Below are 25,999 nucleotides of genomic sequence, written 5' to 3'. Positions count from 1 at the left end.
CTCTTTGGGCAGCTTGGAGTTCGTCTTTCAGGGAGTTGATTTCCTGCTTCAGGTACTGGACCTCTGACTCCTTCACCCTCAGCATCACCTGGGAAAGATTGTCAGCTGCTATTTAAAACCCTCACCAGTACAGACTTGATTTTAGATGTTTTATATTCACATTATTGTGCACATGTTCAGGTTTGATTGCTTTGTTTGAACCTTACTTCTAACTCATAGAGCTCTTTTCCCTGTATTGTGGTGTTTGTGTCTCCTACTCCATCCTCGGATGTCATGGAGCGCATCTTGGTGATCTCTGCTGCCAGACGGTTGTTCAGCTCCTTCAAACGGCACAAAGAAGAAGCTTAGAACAGTTAAATAGCAGGAGAACGGGGTGTATTCATGCACAATGAGTAAATATTTGTATCACAGGTGTGTTCACAGTGTGTGTGAGTGTATGCACCTGGTTGTGTGCGTTGAGCTCCTGGTTCTCTCGCTGACACTGCCTGAGGGCCTGCCTCTCGGCCTCCAGCGCCTGAGCCAGGTGGGCGTTTTCCAGGCACTTCTGGGAATACTGCTCCGACAACACCTCAATCTCCCGCTGGAATGAACACAGCTCCTCCCTGAAACATAACCCAAACACAGCACTGAGAAAAAATCTGATACAGACAGTTTGGGCTCACCTAGATGTTCACTTTTAACAGATCTGTGGCCAGGACTTCATCTTCCTCATCCTTCTTTATTCAGAGCGATACAGCTCTGGGATCAGTTAACGAGCAACTACGCAGCCCTAAAAAACTGTCAGCTTAATGAAACAAGGTTTGATTTACTGTCAACACCTGCACTTCCACGCACACCACCGAGTTCAGTGTTACAGCACGCTGAAGCGGCAGGTGAGCTCAAACAGAGTTCCTCAACGCATGTCCCAGCAGGTCATGAGTGATAGATGCACCATCTGACACTTTGGCATTTCATCAGCTCGATGAAACCTCCTTTAATCAGTCAGGATGGTTTGAGAAAGCACATGAAGAAGAGGGCTGTGTCTATTTGTGCTGAATGTAACAAAGTAACTTTTTATTGCGCTGATTAACTGGTTGTATCGATGGCCGACGCTCCCTCACTCTCATTCACTCTGTATGTCTCCCAATCAATTTTTGGTAAAATTGTTGTATAGCAACTTTTTTTGTCCTTTTCAAGCTTTATTTTGATAGAGACAGCTGGAGAGTGACAGGAATGTGGGGAGAGAGAGACGAGGAAGGACATGAGGAAAAGAGCCACAGGTTGGATTTGAACCCTGGGCTTCCACAGTGAGGACTGAGCGTTCGCACATGGGGCGGCTGCTCTACCAACTGGGCTAAAGACCGCCCCAGTATAGCAACTTTTACAGGACATGGAAAGTAGTTTGTTTGTCTTGTACTCTTGATATATGTTGACATATTCCACTGTCCTGTTAGTAAACTGGCCGGCTGCCGCTTTCCTCGAGTCAGTGGAAGGATTATTCTGCTTCCAGGCTATAGATGGCAAATTATAGATAAAAGGTGAGGCTGGTTGCAGACTACAGCATCATCACGACAAATCTGCTGAGTCACTGGTTAGCTTGTCACTCAAGTGATTCAGCAGAGTCACCAAAACTGTTTATGTTGCCTTCATGTTGTATAGTAGCTGTCACGTCCACATCCAAGCCGTCTAACGTCAGTCTCTTGACATGAACATCTGGCGTGCGTTCGCGTTCACGTATGTTTGGACAAACTGTCAGCTGTACTGCTGATTGAAAATGGTGTTCTGCACTTTCTCCTCATCATGTCCTCTGACAGTGCTCTTCCTGTAGCTTTGTATTTCCAGAAGAGAATTTATGATCAGACGTCCTCAGTCAACATCAGCCTGGCTCATACTGCATACTATTGTATGGAAAACTTACTCGTGCTGTCTGCGAATCTCCTCTATGTCTGCGTTTTCTGTGTTGCTGTTGGCCTTGCGAGCTTTGTCCAACTCCTTCTCCAGCTCTGACCGGTGTGCATTTTTCATTGCTTCAATTGCTGGAGTAACAAACAAAAAGCTTTAATATGTACAGCTCTACTATTATACTATGAAGATCATCCTTTGACTTTGATTGAGGATGTTATTTACCAGCGATGGTGGCTGCCGTCTCCTCTGCCAGCAGTCGCTCTTTCTCCTCGTGCAGGTTCTCCAGCTCTCTCTGGTGTTTCCTCTGCAGCTCATCTATCACCTTCTGATGGGACTCCTCCATGGCAGCGAAGCCCCGTTCGCAGGTGGCCTGTGGGACAGGAAAACGCAAAGAACTGTGAGTTTAGAGCCCACCGGGACACGGGCCAAAAGGTTCTCCTTAAACTGAGCAGGAAAAACCCCTGGGCCCTGCGTTGTTAGCCATCATCTGTTTCCAGCAAATAACTCGCAAGCTACAGCCTGTTAGCCATGAGCAAGTTGAGCCTGTGTGAGCACAAAAAGGGTTAAGAGGAATGACAGGATACACAATACACTGAAGGAATGCATAGACAATGAGAGAGCAGGGTGTCAGAAAGCATACGCTGCCATTTCCTATCCACAGCACAACATCTGAGCGCTGATTATGCTCAGAAAATCCAAACTGAGCTCATGTTGTTGAACTGTCTGCAGCTAACATGCTAATCCTAATCTGTCGGCCAAATCTTTGATGGGTTGGGTTAAGCTGATACAAACATGTGGCAAATGTATAAATATCTTCAGTGTGGGGCATTTTGCCAACTAGCACCTTTGGGTAGTATGGAGACATGTTTAGAATGAGCAATTACACTGCTGTTATAACCACAGTGCAAGTTTCCAGAAGAAGGGATTTCAATGGCGTTTCCACTAGCCCAAATAAAAACTTCGTCCTGCTTCCGTCCTCTATTCACTGCCACTAATCTGAGGACTCAGTCGTCGGCTGGGCCCTGGCCCGCGGCCCTCTCTCTGTCTCATTCTGACTGCAGCCAACCGCAGGGAAATGGAGGTCCAGTGTGTTTTCACAGGGATCAAACCCCCTGAGAGCTCAGACCGAGGAACCTACTGTGAGAGGCGGAAAAGTCTCCCCCACAGAGAAAATGTAAACTTCCTGCTCTGACATCAGACCGTGCACAAGCTTTATTTAGAAGCATGCCAGGCCATGTATCTTGTGTGTAAATATATCATAGGTCATAGCAGGGGCATGGAGTCGACTACTCAGACACTGCAGGGTGTTTAGCTAAGACATAGGATGACTGTGTGAGACTCTAACACTGTTTAACACTCTACACATGAAAACTCTTATGAAAGGTATGTAAACCATTAACAAAGCAGTAATCTTCACGTCACAAAGGTTCCCATTAGACCAAGCCCTAGTCTACTACATTAAACCATGGACAACTTCCAACCTGAACTAAAACATTTAAAAGAAGCCTTTTATTTAACGAATAGTGTTGGTGGTTTCTGTGTTTTCTTACTGTCAACAAATCCCATGGAAAAAACCAAACCACTAACCGATTAATCCTTCTAACTAGTATTGTGTGTGCATCAAAGGCTGATATATTTTCTTCCTCTGTGCCACAGAGCTCCATTGTTGTCCAAAAACTAGTAAAAACACATCAATGAATAACCGTGAACACACAAACACTGTATTTTATTTGAACTCAATCCTACATACCATCCTCCTGCCTGAAAGTCTCACTAGTTTGTTAAACGTGTGTCCATCCACAGCTGAAAAATAGTCCCCAACAAATGCATGTATTCTTCCTGTTTGAGTATGTATGTTAAAAACTACAACGGCCAGCTGTTTTAGGAAAATCACTGAGGGTCTTTTAGAAATGGAACTATACATCTGTGACAAACTTTAACAGATTCATGTCTTTGGTGGAAATCAATGGGCTTGGTGCGGAGAGCCACAGAATGAATATGTGAGGAAATAAAGACTAACACACTTTTGGTCTTTTCATGGGATTTGGAGAGGGTAAAAAAATAGAGAATAACACCAGCCTTAGTCTTAAAAGAGCACAAAATAAGCTGATAATAAACACTAAAAGTTGCACCAGAAAAACACATTTTCCCATGTATGCTTTACTCAGATGCAGCTTTAGTTTTAGATTTGCAGAGGGTTTGAAAGACACACTGCTGGAATCTTTACAACTACAACAATAAAAATGGAGGTGAATGGAATTTCGTCTGTGGTACACAAAGTATTACAAAATTACATTAGAAAGCTTCAGCAGCAACAACAAGCTATTTCAGAGACAATGTTGCCATGAAGAGTGTTCATAAAAAAATCTGATTTTCTGATGGTAGAAAGTGCTGTAAACTATATCTATAACCTTGACATCGTTTCTACAGAAATATTTCTGTTGAGATTTTATCAAATGGTATTTTCTGCAAGTGTTTAGCAGCACAAAGAAAATTTCCTCCACCTCCACTGTATACTGCAAACCTCCACGAATAAAAACCAAAACTATCTGTTTGGTCATACCATTGAGGTACATAAGAAAATATGTATTTTGGTTAGTTTGGTGAACAGGCCCTTTATTATGGCAATAAACTGGATGCCTATACTTTTTTTTAAAATGTAAGTAAATGTAAGTAAAAAATGTATTTACCTTACCATTAGAATCAAGGTCCACTTACTAGCTTTTTCCAGAGCTTTCAACCACAATTCACTTCCTCCACCAGAAAATTAGGTTGTTGGCTCATTTGTTACGGACCAAAGGTTACTTCAAAAGGTCACACCATCACTACAGAACCAACAACTCCTGCTCACAACTGTTAGATGCAGTTGAGAGCTCTAGGAAAAGCTAGTGCGTAGACTTCCAGTCTAGAATTACTCAGTCAAAGAATTGAAATGTTATTTGAACTGTTAGTAGAAACAGCCAAAGGAAAAGAATCAGACCCGTACAAATCAAACTTATAGTTGAAATAATATTAAATGATAATTGGCAAAATAGCTAATTATAAATGTACAAAAATCAGGGTCAACTCTTTGCCCTTAACAATCTAAATTGCGGTACAGCTGACAAAGGGTTAGATTAATAAGCATATTGAACTAAGACCAGAGGAACTCATTTCAGAACACGTTCATGTGATGTGGTAGTGTGAATGAATCTGATTGAATTGAATGATTTTTTTTCATTGGCTAATCTGATGTTCCAGTTACTCAAACTGATGGTGATGTTGAAACTTCAACAAAATGGGTTCCTCAGTACACAACTACTGCAGCGTCAATGATGACACAAACCTAAGGAGGTTAGTTTTCATGCAACACAGAAAAAAAGAGGTTCACGGAACATAGAGCGAGAGTAGGGTGAGCGAGGTTAGGAGGGGGGAGTAGGGGTTGGGGAAGGAAGGGGGATCTGGGAATGCCACAAAGGGACACAAGGCATCACAGATGGACGACGGCAAGGACAAGGAGCGCTTCCACCTTCAGGTTTTCCAGGTCTTTCTCGTATTTCAGCCGCAGAGTCGTAATGTCTCCCTGCTCTTCCCGTCGTCTCATCTCTTGGGTCATCACTGAGACTTGGGTCACCAGTTCTTGTATGCGCTCTTTCAGGGTGGATGTTTGGGACAAGGCATGATGTGGCGGCCTGTCCTCATCTGTCAAGTTCTTCTCTGGATTTGTCAGACTCATCATGCCTCTCAGCTCTTCCATTTCCCGGTCAAACCTCTCCATGAGGTTTGCCCTCTCCATCTCGTGCTTCTTCTTCAGGTTCTCAATGCAGTTCGTCAGCAAGTCGATCTCTTTCACATTTTCTTCTGAACGGACACGCAGTGTCTCACTGGCTTTAGTGATTTCCTGCCTCAACTTTTCAGCTTCCCTCTCGTAGCCTTCCTTGACCTCTCGTAGTTCCTTCCTATGCCTGGCTACCATGTCATGAAGCTCAATGTATTTATCCACCGAGTCTATGGGCTCTCCTTCGATCTGTATTAACGTTTGTGGCCTTGTGGTTTTCAAAGAATTCTCAGATAGTTGACTCTGAAGATCTGCCAGTTTGGACTCAAGATCTCTGGCAGCTTCTCTCAGTTCAGGACAATTTGGGCAATCAAAGCCATCCATCTGAACTTCTGTCTGCTTTTGCTTAAGTTCTTTCTCGTGCTGGACTTTAAGCCTAGTGGTCACATAAAACATGTAGGCTTCGTTAAGGGCGTCAAGCAGATATTCAGAAGACTGTTTCTGTTCTCGACCAAAATCAAAGCTTGCTAGAGCCAAGGACAGAAGCTTGTCATCTTTGGCCAGCTTCACATCTGATACAATCTGTTTCAAACCATTCGACTTTGCCTCCAAAGTCTCTGTTAACTCCTTATAAATCAGAGCATTTGTTTCATTATCAAGCCAGCTGTACATGGTCGCAAGATCTTGCTCTGTCACTATCTCGCTCTCAACTTCTGCTTGTGGACAAATCCTCCTAATTAAGAGCATCAAGCGCTTCTGGGCCATCATCTGTTCAGCCACATCTCTTTCACAGCTGTGTCCGTCTTCGGATGTACCCAACAGCTGGCTCCAGAACTCTCCCTCCATTACAAACCTCATGTCTTTCTGACTCACACCGACTGGCTCTTCTTCCGAGGAACCGAATAAAGTGCTTTTTAAATCACTGAACATTTTCTCTACATTAACATCTACCTTTGCTAACATCTCTAAAACCTTATTAATCGCCTCAGACTTCATCTCAATCTTTTCTACTACTTGCTTTATAAGTCCTTTATCACCAACCTGCTTCTCTCCTGCCTTTGGACATCCACTGACTGTCTCTTCAACTCTACTTGTCTTCATTTCTAACTTCTCTCGCAGCATTCGTATTTCGTTTTCTGCTTCTTTAAGCTTTTCTCTACTGACTTGCTCAGATTCCTGGTTTAGTGTGATTAGTTCACCGTTTCTGGCTTCAAGTTCCAAACAGCGCTGCTCTGCAGACTGAAGTTTTGCCTCCATCTCTAACAACTTTGCTTGTGAGGCTTCTAGTAGCTCTTTCTCCGTGTGTAACTCCTCCTCCTCCTCCTCCTCATAATCTGCTCGAAAGCCCAGGCCTTTGAGCGTGGCCTCTTTCAACTGCAGCTTTTTCTCAGTGTCTTTTAAGGTGTTGCCAAGCTCCTCCAACGTAACCAGAGCTTCATGAAGCCTCAAAGATTTCTCATTCAGCTCCCTCTCGTAATACTCCCTATCTATAGCGTTTGCCTGGTTTTCAGCCAGTTCAGCCTTCAATCTTTTCAGCTCTTCCATGACCAGATGATGCTGTTTGCCACCCTGCTGGCTGATCAGCTCAGCTTTCAGTCTATCTATTTCTCTGTCAGCCTCAGTCAGCTGGTTCACTATCTCCTGACATCGTTGTTTCAGTGCCCCATTTTCACTAGTTAAAAGTTCGATCCTCTGAGAGAGCATCCCAATCGTCATCTCGTTTGTCTCGGAATGATTTTCAATTTCTGAGAGGGGTCCATATGGGCTTTTAAGAGTTTCATTGCTTTGCTTCTTAACCTTCCCCACTAAATCCTCCATGGTTAGAAGACGGGATTCATATTCACGGATGCTTTCGCCTGCCCTGGCTAAACTCTTTTTCAATGTTTCATTTTCTATCTCCTGCTGGTACTTCCAACTCTCCAAGAGCTTCTGAAGATGATGTTTTTCTGCTGTCTCCTGATTACAACTATGGGATCTCAGCAATTTTGCCAGTTCCTTTATTGTTATTGGTCTATCAATTATAAAGTCTTCTAGTTCTTGAATTGCCTCTGTGTTGTCATGGAGCAAGAAACTAACTTTTTTTTGGACAGGTTCAGGGGGAGGACCTTCCAGAATGGATGTTTTTTGGGGATCAGAAAAGTAAGGTTCCTTGATGTGAGAAAGTGAGAGGCCAAGCTGTGCCTGCATATTGCGTTTTTTCAGCTCTTGCAGCTTCAGGAGCTCTTTGGTCTCCTGGTACTTCTTTGTTAAACTCTGTGCTTGAGAACTAACCAGTTCGGGCCTCTTCGTCTGGGGCGTCACATCAGCCTCCAGACCCAAAGGGTGCTCCAGCTTGGAAAAGGGGACCAGACATTTGGTTAACACACAGCAGGGGAGACACAAAGCTTGCTAATAATTTTCAGCGTTAACTACCAATCATTTCCCGCCCATTTCTATTTTTAAAAAGTCACATTACAATTAGCTTTCCAACATGATAATCCAAAATTAAATTAACAGTGATTCAAAACAAATTCAAAATTGCCTTAGGTTTTAATGGTGTCAATTCAAAGCAAAGGAAAGAGATTAAATGGCCAGGGTTAGTTAATCACAACAGAGCATGCACATTAAATGGTTAAAAGTTACTTCATGTGGTAAGTAATGCAATATTAGTTTCAGCTAGATGGTTTACTCAGGGATGGAAGGCATACCAGGTCCTACAAACACATTTCTGAGGTTCTCTGGCCCAAGCTCATGTCTTGCACCAAAGCAATTGTTGTCTGAGTGGAGATAGTGAATATTATTATCCAACTAAAATCTAATGTTTACAAACTTCATTGTCACTCAAGTGTTCTATTTCCAAAGAGAAAGCAAGACAAAAATTGCATACACTACAATCTACAAATCAGAGCAGTGCCTGATTGTAACTCGACCATATACAAACTGGATCATCTAAGAAAGTAATCATTCAGCCTCACTCTGCCAAATCCATCCATACACCAACACACAAGCACAGAAATTCATCCAGCTTCAAACATTTATGCTATTACATAGCTATATACAGAACTTGTTAAGAGAATAAACAAATGGATGATCTGTACAGCAGTTAATAGAAGATGAGAATCTGACGTCCATGCAAATAATTAGAAAACAAGCCAAGAGGTTATTATTCATACATGTCGAGCCAAACATTTTAGCAAATCCAGCTACTGTGCCAGTGACCATGAAGGATAGCATCACTCCAAATTTTTAAAAAATATGATCTATGTTTAGTCAAATAGCACGAAGATTCAGGCTACAATTAAAGACTATCAAAAATATCTGAAAGTAATACAATTTAAAAATGAATAAATACCTAGAAAAACATTAAAATCTGAAAAATTTCAACTGAAAATAAAAACAAAATAACTAGAATATTTTAAATAGAAATTGGCCTGTAATATTTTTTTTCTCTAACTTTTTAGTGTTCATTCTCCATTAGGACTTTGCTATTTCAATATTTAATACATTTCATATGAGGTGAAGATAACTAGGTTTTCATCCACACAGAAATCTCCCACCTCCCAAAAAAAGCGGAAGAAAGTTGGTGTATCAATACAAAAAAAATGTTGTGCAATGGAAACATTATTCTTAGCAGTTGAATTATAATTAATAATTCATTTGCACATTTTTTAAAACTTTTTTTTATTTAGAGTGGAATCATCCTCAGAAAGTCACACCAGCAACCACAAAACCAAGTTCCTTCCTTGGTCCAAAATCGACACAATACTGAAGTAAGTGCTAGCATGAGTTCAGATACAGTACAGACCTTTAACACAGAGACAGGAGATTAACTAGTAGAAGCCAATGTAGTAATAAGATATCAATGTTCTTTTACATGCAATGAACTCATGCAAAGGCACATATCTGTAGTCGTTTTGTTGCTTAGATGTCAGTTTGTTTGATGTTTTCTTACAATAAAATATGACATGCAAAGAATGTTACATAATGGAGGAGAAAACACTGCTCAGTCCAGAATATACACATGAAATCTAAAACAGGGTTTCCAATCATATCAGAGTAACATACAGCGCAATGCAGCTGCACACCCAGCACAGGGACTAATAACTCACCGGAGAGATGTAACCTGTCCGGACGTCCTGCTCTCGTTCCAGAGCTGTTCTCAGCTGGAGCTCCAGCTCCTGCTTGTGCTTGTTTGAGTCGAGGAGCTGCTGGTGACAGCTCTCTAACTGTGCCTTCAGGTCCTCTATCTGCAGGGAGAATGGAACGATATTTTAGGCCTCAACAATTAATAGTTCTGATGTCGACAACGATTGATATGATTTGAGTCAGATCTCAAGAGCTGAGATTTTAATTAGGCCATGACTCACGACATATACAGTGTCAACAACCTGAAGCGAATCAAACGTTTGCCGGGAAATGTATACAGCTGTTGTTAATTAGTGTTCTGTCTGTGAGTTGACGAAACTATAAAACTGAAACTCTCTCTGCTGTTTCCTGTTTAATATGCTGCAATCTCTGCATGTCACTGCTGGTGTATACTCACGCTTTGTGATGTTATCTTATGTCCTCATGTCTGATGTTACTTTATTTGATGTTTATGAAACACTAATATCTATGAACAGATGTCTGCACACAGCTCCAGGCTGAAGACCTGATGGATTTTCGAGATTAACGAAACATCAACTTAGTGGCAAATCTTTTTCTTTATCTATATTATTGCTTAAAGCTCTGGACTGTGACCTGCATGATTCAGAGCTGTGAAGCAGCTCATCCTGTCAGACTGACGCCAACATTAACATTGGCAGTAGTAGTTTAATTTAATAATAGTTTAAAGTTTAATAATAACTCACATTATTAATCAGGTAAATTTTAATGACCTATTTTTCTCACATGGGTCAGTCATGGTCAAGAGTTGATGTGACTGAGTAAACTGAAGTAAACTCTGATTCTCTACCTGTGTTCTGGCTTTGTTTATTTCATGCACCAGCTTCTAAGCTTCTCATGCACCAGCCTGACTCATAATTTATGCTGCAAAATAGAGACACGAATTTAATTTGGTTCATGTCCAATGGTTTGAGACAGAAAGAGGGAGAAAGCATTGAGTGAATGAGAGTGACACACCGCTGGACAACCCTGTGTGATTCTCCGCAGCGCCTGATCCTATCTGAATACAGCTTAGTTCCCATCTGGTTTGCAGCGTGCTGTGTATGTACTCACTAAATTTTATGTTGCCTGAATAGACTAGGAGAAATATACTTTGTTATTCTTCACTGCACATAATGAGCAGACGTACCCCTTGCTTGTAATTTTCCAGTAGCTGCTCCAGCTCTGCAGTCTCTCTGGATTGCACAGTGGCGGGCAGAGGCACCCTCCTCTCCTCCCGTATGGGCGTACTCTCCACCTGCTGCCAGTGTTGTTCAATCACCTCCTCCACCCTCTGCTGCCTCTCCAAAGACATGGGACCTAATGAATCTGTCTGTCCGAGTCCCTCTCCGCTCTCACAGTCGGTCCTCCCTCCTTCTTTAGGGGACATCTGCTCCGCTGATGTGCTGGTCACAGACTCATACCTCTTCCGTCTCTCCTCTCTTCTCCGACTGCGTTCCAGCTCACCCAGGTCAGCATGGAGGCTCTCGGCCTCCTGCGCTCGCTGCTGAGCCAGAGCCTGAGCGATGGGTCTGAACTCTGCCCAGTCGAAGGTCTTTGAGCGGCCTTCTCGCCTGCGTTCACGCGCCCGGCTTTTTATGACTCCCGTAGTGGATTCTCTCTCCACAGATGAGGCCTCAGAGGAGGGAGAGTCCTGGGTGACGTCCGGCCTGACTAGACCCTCCAACGGGGAAAAGGAGCCATGATCCTCCGTGGAGCTGAAACATTGTGAAGAGGACAGGCAAGTTTTAGTTTCAAATAGTTTTTCCTATAGATTTGAACACAATAAATGTTAGTAACACAGCTGTTTACACTTCTGGATTACAGGCTCACATGACAGACCAGCCTTGATACAACATGTTGCCACCCGCGGTTTAAACTCTCTCTAGTTTAGATCAGAGACTGAGTTATCTCTCATTATGGCTCACACGTGTGCAGCAGTGCTGACATGATTGTACTGACCTTGCCACATCAGGGGCGGTGGAGGGTCTGACGTTCTTCATGACTGCCTGGATCCAGTTCCTGCGTATCCCCGCTGTCATGGCCGACAGAGTGTGCACTCCCTCCTGGGTCTAAAGGTTTAAAAGCACCAAATAAAAATATACACCGTGAGCCGCAAAATAGAAACACATGGATGTAATGTGATACGACGGCTCTGTGTTAAATTATAAATTCATTTTAGAAGTTCGGTTTTTGTTTAGACTGAGGATTTTACTGTTTATACTTTGGTAGATATCTGTTAAATATTTTTAGGTGTATTATGCCTCAAATTCGCCAAACATGGCTTTACGACGATGTGTCTTATTTTCTTGTCCAGTCTCCACACGGCTTCATGCTTCACCGGGAGCATTTTGCCCACCAGACTTTGGTCATTTTTCCTCGGTGAGAAGTAGTTAAACTTTTTTTGAAGCAGTTTAACTGTTTTTTGTCTGTTTTTACGACACAGTGTTTTACTTTAAAAAAGGACCACATTCCCTCTGCTGTTTTCTGTGTCTGACTTCTACTCCCTCAAAAGAAGACCAGCCATGTATTCTCCGTCGATCAGAGCGGACAGACGGGTAGCTTCTGTAACACACTGTGGCACTTCTGGTGAAAATGCAAGCATTGTCTAAAACCACCATGATCAGCTCTGGTGGCTGTGCTGCGGCCACCAATGCGTGTCAGCCGTGCTGAAACTGGAATTAAGCAGTTTGGCTGACGTAAAAATGCTGAGTCTTTATTTGGTATTTGTATTATTATGGTGATGTACCATGTATGTCAGGTATTTCATTCATCAGATTAGCCAAAAAGATGCATTATTATCTGGTTATTTTACCCATAAACGGCATCTTCACAGATCTTCAGGAATATTTACCATATTATAAAATGATCACTCGATCAATAGCATATATTTACATGTGGAGATATGAGATATGACTACCACTTGAGTTGTTTCTATGTTCACAAACAGATGGTACATTTGAGGCTGTTTGTTGTATTGTGTATTTATGCTGACAGAGATTTCTGTTATTACATTCACCTCGTTTTCATATAATAAGAAGCTAAAGCCTCACACTGTAATGCAACAAAATAACACTGAAACTACAGCTGAACAATGTATACACACTGTTGTCTTTGTGACTCAGTGGCAGCAAATAAATAATATAAACGGCGGAATAAATGAACATTCATGATAAAAACATGATGAGATAAAGCCTCTCACATGGATTTGGAAGCCATAGTTGCGTTGAGCCTGGTACTCGGTCACATTGCAGCAAGTCGACAGGTCGATCTCACCGTCCAGGTCAGAGGCCTGAGGCAACAAAGAGATGAGACCAGGAATAAAACAAAGAACTTTTCAACACAGGAAAATGCAACAGAGAAAAAAAAAAACAAGCTCACCTCCTCTGCGATTGAGTCCTTGTAGTATCTCAGGCTGTGATCCGTCAGAACAAACCAGTATTTCTTCCACTACAGCACGAACAGGAGACACGTTATAAAGGAGCAGTCACATATTGAATGTTGGGTCAGTCACTAAAACTCGCTCTGTGCTGGCACGGAGTCATCCTCTCTGTATGTCAAAGTTGTATTTTAAAGGCTCCACCCTCATCTTTTAAGTCAGTGAAGATACAACATCAAAGTGTGACCACGCCTCTGTAAAGGCCATAGAATGCTACAGGCATTCAAGCATGCTTTAGGTGGACAGTTCGGATGCTGTCTGAACTGAGCTTTGACTCCCTTTTTTAAAGGACTCCGCCATTCTTGCTCATAAAGTAACCTTCAGTGTAAAAGAGCAACTGGCATAAATGCCAACAACGTCCCTCAGATCGCTTCGATGTTACGTTTACGTACCTGGCCTTGCTCATCCAGCTTCACCATCCAACCTTTCTTGAAGTTCAGTAAATCCGGCTGAAAAAACACAGAAGATGATATTGTGAAGACTGAGCTAGCACCGAAGAGGTGACGAGCTGTTCAACATGCAAGATAACGTCAAAAGCAGTCAAACATTTAAGAATAACAAAAAAACCCAGCAGTTTCTCACCTCTTCTCACAAATTCAACCAGAAACAATCCCTGAATCGACAAATTCAAGTATAAATCACTGTCATTGTTCAAAAACACATGCTTACTCAGTCAGCTGGGGGGTGGAAGTTGACCCGACCAATGGATCGCACTGATTAAAATCAGATGGCGTGAGAGAAATGTGGACCACTGGCCAGGGCCAACTTCTGCCAAATCTGTTTGCCTGTATGGTCTGTGCAGAACCTGGTGCTCAGTACTGCTGTACACTGCTGTGATTCCACACAGTGGAAGAAACACACACACATGTGCACGGTGGCCTCAGGAGGCAGTGCTATATTGTGATATACGCTCACACACACACAGCTGTCTCACTCCTCCAGCTGACAGAAATTTAACAGACATGACACAGAATGCAATGAATACACGCAAGCGGGCACAGTCTGCACACACGGGGAGCAGAGTGAGGAGTATAACCTGAAGAGGAGAGGGAGAGGAGGGGGCGGCGGCGCTGCCCTCTGCTGCACGGAGGTTTGGCCTACAACATCCACACCCTCGCACCGCCACACCAAGGCCAAAGAAACATCAGGAAAGAGAGTTTGAACTGCAGTGGAAATCAGATCAGGTTCTCACGCTGTTTGAAATGAGACGTGTGACAGAGCGACCGTCGCAGAGGGTTTCACTCAACTTAATGACGAATAAACAGCCATTTTATGTATTCTACTTAAAGTCGCCACATGGTTAGAATTAATGCTTAAGTGTTTTTATCATATATCTTGTGTTATGTCACCTACACACCAGTATCTGCACCAATAATTAAGTATTTTATTTCTCTGTTCTGTGTGCAGCTGCCTTCCCCAGTAGATCTCAAGAAAAACTGTTTTCCGAGCAAAGCTGGGGGACGACCACAGAGACCTCTCTCAATATTTAATTCTCCTAACTCTGTTACCTAACAGAATCTAGCCTTTCAGCCCCAACAACAACCCGGTGACCTCTCTCCACACAGCTGAAGACCTGGCATTGATGCTGACCCTGGATCCTACGGCTTAGTGGAACAGGAGAGGCTTTGTCTGGGAGACACACTGGAACACACTGGCCTTCAGAGAGGACTTCCAATATGCAAGTGTTGGTTACTGTCAAAACAAATCTGAAGAAATCTGAGCGAAAAACCTCATCAGCAGCTGCATCTGGCTTTACCTCCTCTACAAGTGCACGAGTTTGGTGCTGGCTCCTTCTGCAACATGGAGGCTGATGTGGAGGGTCAAACTCTGGTTTCAGGCGTAGAGCTGAGATGATTCATTCATTTGTTGCTTGTAGTGACAACCACAAAGAGAATAATCACCTGACCCTGCAGCTTTACAAAGTTTTCTAATGGAGTTTAGCTCACAGTTTGTGGTTCATGGCAAATGTCAACAGCACACAGACAGTTACCCTCGCAACACCTTGGTTAAGATACAATGGCTGATTCTGGGTTGTCTTTGCACTACTATGGTGTGTGTTTTCCTAAAGGAATCTACTGGTTATCAGACAAGCCCACTGTGGTCACAGTAAGAAGTCATTTCCTCAGAAGAACACGTGGGTGGCTCGTTTATATGCATCATGAAGTCACAGAGGACGCAGTAAGCGCTCACCGTCATGACTGACTCAGTGGTCCTCCTGTCCAGGGACTTGGCTCTCCTCAGGGGCGGCAGGGTGGAGGGAAAATCCAGACCTTGACCAGCGTCATGCCTCTGCTCCTAAACAACACACGCATGAACACATGCAAGTTTTTCTTCATGTGTAAGGCAGACACACTGAACATCATAGTTAAAAATATACTAAATGAACTGAAAAATCAAAAAGGACTTTCACTGTGAGCCTGTGTCACATCATCAACAACAGGAAATCGTTTATAGTGCATTATCTAATTGTTTGTTCCGCTTGGAAATGTCACGACAACCACTCCTTCTTTGTCAAGCCCACGTCTTCTGAGGATCAGCTCCGTGTTGAAAGCAAAAAAAAAAAAAAAATGTGTGTGTATTGTTTGAAAGCAACAGTAAGAATAACAGACGGCTCGGTTGTGCGTGCAGTACGAGGCACACAAGCACTCTTTATCATCTTTATCTGTATACATACGTGATAGTTTCATCTATGCATGACTGACAAAGATCTGGGCCAGGACAAAAAAACAGTGTCTGACATTTGTGTGTGTGTGTTGGTTCTCTGTGTCCCTAAAGTTGGGTTTGGAGCGGTTCTAGCCTGTCACAGAGGGTTCAGGGTGGGAAAAGGGAAGCATAATCGCCAGGGGAATCCCACCACAGAGTGGAAACTGGAAATGAATACGCTCACACACAGCACACGCTGCTGACCTTTGACCTACAACTAAAACAAAGACAGGACAGAGAGAGGGAGAGATGGAGGGAAGAGGGCGAGGGTGAAGGGAAAAGATAGAAGGGTGGAGGAGGGGGTTGTTCGGAGGGGAAAACGAAATCCAAGGCTGGTCGGTCCAACGCAGAGCTCAAGTCTGTCCCGCCATGTGAGTTTACAACTCTGACTGTACCTGCTGTAAACTGATGCAGTGTTGGCACTGTCAGATCACACACACACACTCACACACAGCAGTGTTACCTCTCTGTGGAAGCGTCTGTGCTCACTCCGGCCTTGTCTGGCTCCACTCCTCCCCGACTCCTCCACCTCCATTTTCTCTGGATTCTCCAGCTCCAACGCCTCCAACTTCTCAATGACACCGGAGCGACTGCAAATCCACACACACACACAAACAGTTAAGTTAAACAAATTACAACCCATTTAGTGTTTCTTATGGGACGTGGCATTAAAATATTTGCCCTGTTTTGACCCAAATAGTTCCAGGAACTAAAAGCTCCTTTTTATTCTCTCCCGTTTGTGCTTCCACCACATCTGACGAGCGAGAAGATTATTCACATCAGACTGATAATGGATTTTAAAAAAATGAAAGGATCTACGAGGGAATAACGAACAGTCATCGTGCTGTTCTTTGTATTTACTGTGGTTTGAATGGAACTAATAAATGGATAAAAATGGGACGCAGAGGTGGAAAAGGAGACTAAAACCTCCAAGACTGTTTCTGTTTTGTTTGATAACATAAATGCAATGAATCTCAATCATTACATTTAGAAAACAGGCAACAAAGTGACTTTGTTTTTTAAGTTAATAAACATTCCAGGAAACATCTACCTCATGTCCAAATATAGTGACTCTTTTGTAAATGATGATGTACATAAGTTGCTGTTGTTGTGAGTGTTCTGTTTGACTAATCTGTGACATTCAGCCCAGCAAACTCCACCTCCACAGGTCAGTCCCTTGACCATCAGAGAGCACCACCCACGAGCGGTGACCTGAACTGATCATAGAGGAGCTAAATTTAATCCAGCAGTAGAAATGTTGGTTTCCTGAGTTCTTTGAAAGCTCTTGGTCTTCTGGGAAAGTCCCTGCAGTGGAAATGGAAAATATCCACCCCGGACTGATAGCAGTAGCACTGATTGCGTGAGATTTGTGTTTGACCAATAAGCAACAAGCAGAAAAGCAAAAATGGCCTTGACATTTATGTCTGTTTAATATAATACGCTCGTGGACATGAATGAGGTAATGTCAAAGTTCAAGTTCATTTTGTGCAAACAAAGCAAGACACCTGAAGAAAATGTCTGCTACTATCACATCAAGAGGTTCGACTCTGTGGAGATGTGGAGTTGAGTCATTGGGACTTGGACTCGGGTTGCAGCAGCAGAAAATAAACGACTCAAGATTGGACCTGGGAGTTAAAGACTTGTGACTTGACATGAGACGTGGTGACCTTTACATGGCACATTTCAGATACAATACAACAAACTCTGTTTGTCATTTGAAGACTCATTTGGATCATAAAGTGTCAAGGAGGTTAGCTAATGTAATCCAGACACAATCTGCCCCCTTACAACTCTGTAGCTAGCTAGTCAGCCTGAAAACTATAACTAATCAACCCAATCACTAGTGTAAATGTTGAATGGACTGTACTTACATAGTGTCTTTCTAGTCTTCAGACCACTAAAGGCGCTTTTTGAAACTCAATCTGTAAGTTAGGTTTTAATGTTGGTTGCATTTAAATTGAAATACAAATTCATATTTTTTTATAGGTTCGCTCATTTAGCTCAACAATATTATTATTAGACAGATACTAATGTTAATGGATACTGCAAGGTAAGACTGCAGGGGGGACTCGACTTGACTTTATGAACGTAGCCAAATCAAAATGTCAGCTATTTTAAAAAAAATTCAGGTGGGACCCTGTGGGGGAATCAAGGTGTGTTGTACTAGTTCATACATGTTGCTCTTGTTCTATAACTTCATCTGTTGAATCAGTTAAATGCCTTGAATGTGAATGTAGAGATCCGTAAGACATGAGGGTGTATTATGTAGGAATTAAGTCGTTGGATTTTACAGTTGTAGACAGATATCAGACATCAGAGGTATGCTGAGCTGAGCTCTTTATGAAAAGCTGCTCACTACAGAAGATCTGTATCTGCGGTGTATCTGTGACTTCTGCTCTCTGCTGTCCATCTGTAACCTTACTCAAACCCCGACACACGACATTGCCAATTCTGACACGCTCCCACACAGGCCTTTTGTTCAATGATGGAGGAATCTGCTTTACAGAGCGGAAGAAGGTGGGAGGCAATTGGGAAATATTAAATGGCTCTTTTGCTTATATGTTGCCCTTATTTGGGGACTCTACAGGCAAAGCTGCAGCCCTTAAAAGGGAACAAGAGAGAGAGGAAGAGGACAGGGACAGTGTGAGGCTGAGCGTTACTGCGCGTCCCAGAATATAGATTTGACCTTGTCACAGACCTGCTGAGAGAAGGTCGGCTTCGACTCTCCCTGAACAATGCAGGTCCTGTTTGTATCAAAACAAGACAGACCGGTCAGCAGCTCGCTAGTGCTAGAGTGTTGTTGACTTTATCTGATGCTACTTTTAGTTCCTCGGGGATCAAATGAAGCTTCTGTTTAGTTTTGTGCTAAGTCTTTAATTTGAATGTGCATCCAGACATCTTCCAGTGTGTGTGTACCTTTCAGTCTGGATATAAACTAAGTCTGGGAATTTGGACGTGGCCACAGATGACAATCTTATGACAAGAGACCTGTTTCAGACATGGAACATGTCGCATTGCTGCGTCATCTATCTGTTACAGTCATGTTTTCTTGTCACTCAAACGTTAAGTGGCATTTACGGAAAGAGGCACAGTATCTGCAGGACATTTGTCACCTGGTGTGTGAGAAGGAGTGGCATCACAGCGGGAGAGCGGTTATGATTTGAAGGAAGTGTTTTCTGCGCTCTCTCAGGATGCAAATCTGTGATTTTAAAATGGATTCAGCCACTAAAGTGTAGTAGCAGTCACTTTATTTCACTAGCAACTGATCCTGGTCCTAGTCTGTAGTGATTTTGCAGTTGATAGAGAGATGACAGGAAACGAGGAGTGAGGAGAGACATGAGGAGATGCAGCAAAAGAACATTGCGGCTCATGGTCAGGGACTACGACTGACCAGGATAGCCGGGTTGTCTCATCCCATGCTGTGATGGGAAAAAAATCATTTGAACAGACAGATCTGACATGAGAAGAATCCTCCAACCGACTGCTGTTGTGACTCGGGTGGTAAACTGCCACATGAAATGAGCTATAGGGCTAAAGTCACAGCCCGTCCTGTCTGTCTGTTGTTGTGGGCATGTCTGTACAGAGGGAGAGTCCGCTTCACTTAAAACCCCAAACAGGCTCAAGTGGACCAGTAATGTGTTTACGAGGCAGTATGTGGGCACTCCTCCTGTTTTCCTCTCCTCCTTTTCCTTTCACGCCTGGCATGGATGGAGGGGCTGAATGGAGCAGGAAGCTGGCTGTGGGAGGAAAAAGATGACCCCCACCTCACCCACTTGGGTTTTGTTTGAAATGCTGGTGTGTGTGTGTGTGTGTGTGTGTGTGTGTGTGTGAGAGAGACCTGTGACCTCTTTGCGAAAAGCAGCAGATTACTGAATGGAAAATACAGAGGCTGTGTGTTTACACAGTGTATGCTTACAGTTAGTGAGAGCGCTGATAGAAAAAGACAAAATCTGACGGGGAAGGGGTGAAGGGGTGAATGAGGAGGAGGAGGTCTTAAGTAACAGATTTTCTCAGAAACACGCGTGCGCACACACACACACACACACACACACACACACAAGATATTCAAAGCACATCACAAATCCCAGAATGTATTCATTTCACCAAATACAGCCAGTCTTCTCCTCCCTTCCATTAAAACCATGCCAGTTGTGAGAGTGTATGGGTGCACATCAAAAGCTTTGGAAGCATGTGCGTCACTGGACTGTCTGTGTGTGTGTGTGTGTGTGTGTGTGTGTGTGTGTGTGTGTCTAAGTATGTGTGTACGCATGCCTTTAAAAGGATAAGCCAGAGGCTCAAGTATTTCCAGACCACAGCGTGTCTGCAGCATGGAGCCGGATTCCAACAAAGTAGTCCACTAACCTGGTTCGTCAGGTTAAATCAGAGGCCGCTTTAAAACCTCGCCTGTCAACAAGGACACAGAGGCCGAGTGTCGCTTCCTCTGCAGCCTGACCTGTGTGTTTGTGCGTGCTTCTTGTTTCAAGCCAAGCCACTTTCAGCAGAACAAAGGAGTGAAAATGAGTCTCTTCTCAGATTCAGTCTAATATATTGGACTGCTGAGGTGCCAAGACAATTAAATATTCAGTGTGGACATGTCCATCACACAAGTACGCATCAACACCTGCATCTCAATGGTTTCAGTTATTTACTGTAGTGTTTGTGAGACGGGAATCAGCTCAGACACAACAGACAAAAAACAATTGCAGAGCCACAAACAGACTCTCTCCTGACTTTCCACACAGAGATCAGTTTAGTCAGCTTGTGGAAACCGTTGTATGAAGCCTTTTGATGTCATTAGGGTTACCTCAGCTTGGACACTTGGTCTTATTCTTATGAAGCTGAAGCATGGTTTGAACCACGTTGCATTACAGAAGCAGCAGAATTCTCTTTTACAAAGTTTAAGTCAAGAAAGGATGAGAAATCCTGACCCCAAAGTCATAATATCTTGGCCCTGCACTGACTTTCTGTTTGAAATTATCCCCTGTGAATCCACCAACATGATGGAAGTACAAACTTAATTGCTAGAGCACCCTATTAAGTAGGGAAAAAGTAATATTGTAAGATAAGTGCAGTGTTATAAGATAAGGAGATAGTGTTCAAATTGTTTTCACACATGATCTAACAAATGAAATGCTGAGCTATCCGGTTCCAAAAGAAACAGACCAAATGGACAAACACAAAATGAACTGCAGCTCCACGAGCTGGCCCTGGGCCAGCCACTGATGATGATGCAGCGCATGATGGGCTAAAACTTCTCTCAGCCGTCAGCAAGTTCAGTTATAAAATACTAGTGTCTGCCTTCAAAGTCTACAACTATTGTGATAAAGAAAGGGATGGTAAGATGAGACTGTGAAAGAGACAGCAGGAGACACTGACCACCTCTCGGGGCTGAGGACCGCCTCCCTCTCCTGCTTGTCGGGGCTCCTGTACCGGCTCCTCTTCTCCGCCTTCCTGGCCTCGGCCTCCAGCCGTCTGGACCGCGGCGTGTCGTGGTGGCTGTAGGAGTGTCCTCCCCTCTGGTTGGCTGGGTGGCTGTCGGTGCTGGTCACTGTGCTGCCACTGGCGTCCGAGTCCAGGGAGCTGACTGAGCCGCTGATGTGGGAGCCGTTGGAGAGCAGGGAGCTGCCGGAGGGGAAGGGGTCGCTGGGGGCCGGGGAGAGGCAGCGCGGGACGCCACCCAGGCTGGAGCATGAGCCTGTCGGGGAGAGCAGGTCGCTGGGAGGCTGAGGGGCAGAGCCGTGCAGAGCCATGCTGGCCCGGTCCACCTCGTCGCCATTCACAGAGCCTGCGTCAGAGCCCTGAGCCACAGACGCCACATCACCTAGAAAAGAGAAACAGGGTTTAAGGTCATTCATTTTTCAAAAACTAAAACAGACTTCCTCTATTTAAAGGTGTTTTTATTCACCTGTGGGGGGCAGCGGTGATCCAGGAGGCAGGTCAGCTGCAGGCCATACAGCTGCCCCCTCAGCCTCTCTCTGGTTCAGCTCCTCCTGCCAGATGATGGAGCTCGAGTCTGGAACCTTCTCCGCCTCTGGGATGCCAGAACCGGTCACTGCTACCTTGGCTGGGCCTGGCTCCTGCACAGTGAACACAACAAACGGTCAAAAGCGATGAAACGACAACACGTGATGAGTAGCCTTTCCTATGCGGTGTATGGAGGATTACCTGAGAGGTCGTCGGCTCCACCTTGCGCTTCTTCTTCTGGTTCTGTTTGTTGGTTCGGGGGTACACCACCAGTTGTTCACTCCACCTGCAGACAGACATCACTGACATTTGTGTGTGCACATCGGATGCCGCCAACCCACCAGCAGACACATCGATGACAACTTACCCGTTGATGATCTCTTTATTCTCTCCTCTGATGAAGTACTCCTGGTCTGGGGTGATGATGCACAGGGAGTTCTTCTGGCCCGTCTTGGGCTCCGCATCTATGACGTCAGTGCACAGGTTCATGTTGACCGTGCCCTGAGGCAGCGTGCTTGGCTAGAGGGGACACAAAAGGACACATTAGTCTGTATTGCAGCGCTAAAATGTAAAAATGTGTGGAAAAAAAATAATAAAAAAAGAGGACAAACGTGGAAAAAATGCAGATGTAATGCTTGAGTCACTGGTTTGTTTGGATGTGAAACTGTGACACGGCAACTAAACACTGATATCACCGGCATTGCATTTCAAATAGTTCAAACAGAGAGGATCTGGAGGAAAACATGCCACAGAGCCACACAGTGTTTCTTGGCTCGGAAAGTTTCACACAAACTCTTCCAATCCCTCATCGCCTGCCTCTTTTGAAAAAGGAGGTAGATTTCGGGGACGCATCAGGCCTGTACTGTATGGACACTTCTCTGTTATCTCAAGATTGCCATGGTTACAAGGCAAATCCTTTCAGCTGTAGTGCACACTGAGTGAAAAGGGGAGATGACAGCAATGGGATGGCTGGACTAAAGCTGCTTTGTGTGTGTGATCAGTGGAGAACGTAGAGCTGTGTCTGCTTTGTGCTCCAGCTACCACACAGAACGCTGAGAAATCTCAATATAAAAAAAAAAAAAAAAAGAGAGAGAGAAATATTCAACAGACAATACACTGATGTAAGCTTCCTGTATGTGTCGTATGACAGGATAATAGAAGCACTGTCATTCGAACCTGATAACTTAGTGTCTCGTTAAAATCAGAGGGAAGAAATCCCCTAAACTTCCTCTCCAACCTTCTCTCTGTGTCTGTGGCTCTGTTATCGGGCTGTGCTGGCCTCGGCCTGCTACAGATGTAAAACAGGTGCTGGGTCTTTTTCCAGCTCCTTTTAAGGCCACTGAACACAGATCCAGCTTTATTAAGATCTGCCTGCAAACCCCTGGGGGCTGCCAAATATGGCAATTACGCTGCGTCGCGCTTTAGAAGTCAAGACGCTGTGGAAGAATTTCCTCCACTAGAAAGAAACTGTCGTGTCTGTGAGCAGAGTGGAACGTCGTGGAACCTCAAAGTGTGCTAAAATGCCAGAGGAGAACGTAGACGCAATACTTTATGAAGAGTGTGTGTGTGTGTGTGTGTGTGTGTATATATATGTGTGTATATATATATATATATATATAGATATATATATAATAAATATATATATATAATCTATTTATTTATTTATGTATTTATTTATTTTTGACCAATTAGTTTCAGTATGGAGGCACAGGACCTAAACCAGGAAGTAAACTCCTTTTGCATTTCCACCAAATCTGTACATTTGTCAAGCTCTAAAAGCAAAAGCCAGTCTGTTAATCCATTAGCATTAGCTGGTCGGTGTATATTCATTGTATTATGGCATTCAATAAACACTGAAGTCACTTCAAGAATGTTCCATATATTTGATGGTTTCAGGTTCTTAAATGTAACTCTTGACTACATTTCCTTGTTGATATAAACGTTTTTTGGGTGGACAAAAGGATATTTGACACTTTTGGGAAAGTACGTTGGGACCTTTTCCACTCTACTCTGATCTTTTATATACTAAATCACCAATCACAAAATTAAGAAAATAATCAGCAGATTATTGCATAATGAAAATAATCAATAATGAATTAAAAATGACTGTGTTTTTGTTTCCACGTGTGAAAATTGCTTTGCAACCTCTGCAGTCGTTCTGTTTTCTAAAGTGATGTGACTGACGTTTAAATGGATAAAAGGTGACATGCAGATGTGGAAAAGGAACCAAAGTCTCCAAAGTACATGACCTGCTGATTGTTTGATGTTTTTTTTTGCCTGATTAAAGATTCATTGATAAATTAAGAAAATAAGCAGATAAATCCATAATGCAAATAATTGTTCTCTGCAGCACCAAACACAATGAAACAATCTGCAAATTACGTTTTGTTTTTTTCCCCTCTTGTTCCCTCACTAGAAACCTCATTCTAATTTTAACACGCGTGGAATCTGTAAATAAAGCTGTACACAAGATGTAGCAGCCACAAGTTTTGTCTTTAAACTATCAGCGAAGTTCATCACCGCAACCTCCACCCTCATAGTTTATGGGCCGTCAGAAAGAAGCACCCCCAGAGCAGGAGCTTTTTTGGCATTTGGAACTACGGCAAGGGAACTAAATTTAGGGTTTGGGGTTCCTCCAGATGAAACACAGATAAGGTTTCTGACTTTCTAAAATGATTCCAGGTCAGATAGACTCAAGAATGCCAAACGATTTCTAGTCCCAGCTTCAAAACTGTGACAATTTCTTTTCTCGGCCTTATGTGATAATAGACAAAAAAGTATATTTGAGTTGTTGCTTGGACAAAACAAGATGTTTGATGATGTCTTCCATCCATTGATTCCACAAAAGTCTACTTGTAAAAAGTCCTCAAAAACATAATCATCTTATTGACTGCAGTTTGTGGACCTTTAAGATATGAAAACTTATTTAAACTTAATTAAATGCAGTCTAGTTTGATCCAACAACTCCAAAAACCTCCTGCTGTCCATCCACATAGTCGATGGATGACATCAAGAAGATATGAAGAGGGGCTCACACAGCCTGAAGGTGAGTTTTCTGTATCATTCGTTGCTGTTAGGTGGAGGCTGGGTTTCTAAAGTCCAGCTGATCCTGGTCCTGAGAGCATAAAAGCAACTTGTTGCTTAGAAACTGCCCTCTGCTACTGGCACCAAAACAAAGGAGATCTATCTGCCAAGGCTACCATTCAAACGCAAATGAATTGTCGTGGGTTTGATTTTTTACACAACTGGGCCAAATCCATATCCTTCAATTGTTTCTGCCGTCCATGGAGCTGACTATTTTTAGCTTTGCGATGGGATATTATTAAAAGCAACAACTTTCTCACAGGCTCTGCTTGCGATGTCTGTGGCTGACATGACACGAGAGGCTATAAAACAAGCCACGACACCCAACTAACCAGAAACAATACAGCCCACAGGAGGCTGACGAGTAAAATGCTTTATTCTAAAAAAGGGGATGTGTCTATGAGGTAATTACCCTATGCTAAAACCTTAGTTTTTTATTGCAAGCCGTGCCCAATGGTAAACTTTCCAAAAAAATAAAAAAAAAACACAGTAAAAACGGCATGAAAAAACAAGAGAGCCAGCTTTAGAATTAAGTGGAGTACACCCACTCCATAAATAATAATAAATTCTCCAGGAGGCTTTTACAGGCCGAGCCAAAGGCAAGTCCGTCGCAGCAGGCTCTGGAGAGGAGACTGCTGTTTTATACGGTACATGTGCCTCGACACTGCACCCTCCATCAAAACTCCTTACAGACAGGAACTGACAGTCTAGCTTCAATGCTATGCCTGCGTGATCCGAGACAGAGAATGCGGCGGGTTGTTCTGACAGAACTGCTTTTAATTTGCTGAAAAATGTCGGAGGACAGACGCAGCTCTAGAGGAGAGTGGTCCCCTCCTGACCCCTCCTCCAGCATGTTCTCGTGGTCATTGACCTTTTAACCATGAAGCTTTCAGGGTGGCCTCTCTTTATTTCCATCCTTTTGGAAAAACCTGTTTCTCCGTGACAGTTAAGTCACTATCTCTCAGTTTACAGTGATTGGTCTTCCATGTATTTAAACTAAATGATTCCTCAAACCGTTCAACTATCTGATGCATCAGCAGAGCTGG

At 43.4% G+C, this 25,999-nt stretch overlaps 1 protein-coding gene across 3 annotated transcripts in view; it reads right to left on the bottom strand.

Annotated features, from left to right (window-relative positions):
* The window catches only part of LOC104927393 (myosin phosphatase Rho interacting protein), a 40,945-nt gene that overhangs the window by 3,591 nt on the left and 11,355 nt on the right, over nucleotides 1-25,999 (bottom strand). For 2 of the 3 annotated variants that reach the window (XM_027289097.1, XM_019274491.2), the window contains exons 4-21: nucleotides 22,237-22,388; nucleotides 22,071-22,155; nucleotides 21,811-21,982; nucleotides 21,282-21,726; nucleotides 16,369-16,495; nucleotides 15,393-15,497; nucleotides 13,595-13,651; nucleotides 13,145-13,213; nucleotides 12,966-13,055; nucleotides 11,726-11,835; nucleotides 10,914-11,481; nucleotides 9,730-9,867; nucleotides 7,913-7,972; nucleotides 2,107-2,254; nucleotides 1,898-2,015; nucleotides 443-602; nucleotides 207-320; nucleotides 2-88 (exon numbers count right to left, since the gene is read on the bottom strand). In XM_027289097.1, the coding sequence (XP_027144898.1) occupies nucleotides 2-88; nucleotides 207-320; nucleotides 443-602; nucleotides 1,898-2,015; nucleotides 2,107-2,254; nucleotides 7,913-7,972; nucleotides 9,730-9,867; nucleotides 10,914-11,481; nucleotides 11,726-11,835; nucleotides 12,966-13,055; nucleotides 13,145-13,213; nucleotides 13,595-13,651; nucleotides 15,393-15,497; nucleotides 16,369-16,495; nucleotides 21,282-21,726; nucleotides 21,811-21,982; nucleotides 22,071-22,155; nucleotides 22,237-22,388 (2,805 nt within the window). The remainder of the gene's footprint in view (nucleotide 1; nucleotides 89-206; nucleotides 321-442; nucleotides 603-1,897; nucleotides 2,016-2,106; nucleotides 2,255-7,912; nucleotides 7,973-9,729; nucleotides 9,868-10,913; nucleotides 11,482-11,725; nucleotides 11,836-12,965; nucleotides 13,056-13,144; nucleotides 13,214-13,594; nucleotides 13,652-15,392; nucleotides 15,498-16,368; nucleotides 16,496-21,281; nucleotides 21,727-21,810; nucleotides 21,983-22,070; nucleotides 22,156-22,236; nucleotides 22,389-25,999) is intronic. The other variant, XM_010741466.3, reaches the window with a different exon arrangement.

Source organism: Larimichthys crocea, chromosome XVI (assembly GCF_000972845.2).
Source record: "Larimichthys crocea isolate SSNF chromosome XVI, L_crocea_2.0, whole genome shotgun sequence".
Classification (NCBI taxonomy): domain Eukaryota; kingdom Metazoa; phylum Chordata; class Actinopteri; family Sciaenidae; genus Larimichthys; species Larimichthys crocea.
The sequence above is the reverse complement of the archived record's forward strand: the minus strand, read 5'-3'. Positions and strand labels throughout refer to the sequence as shown.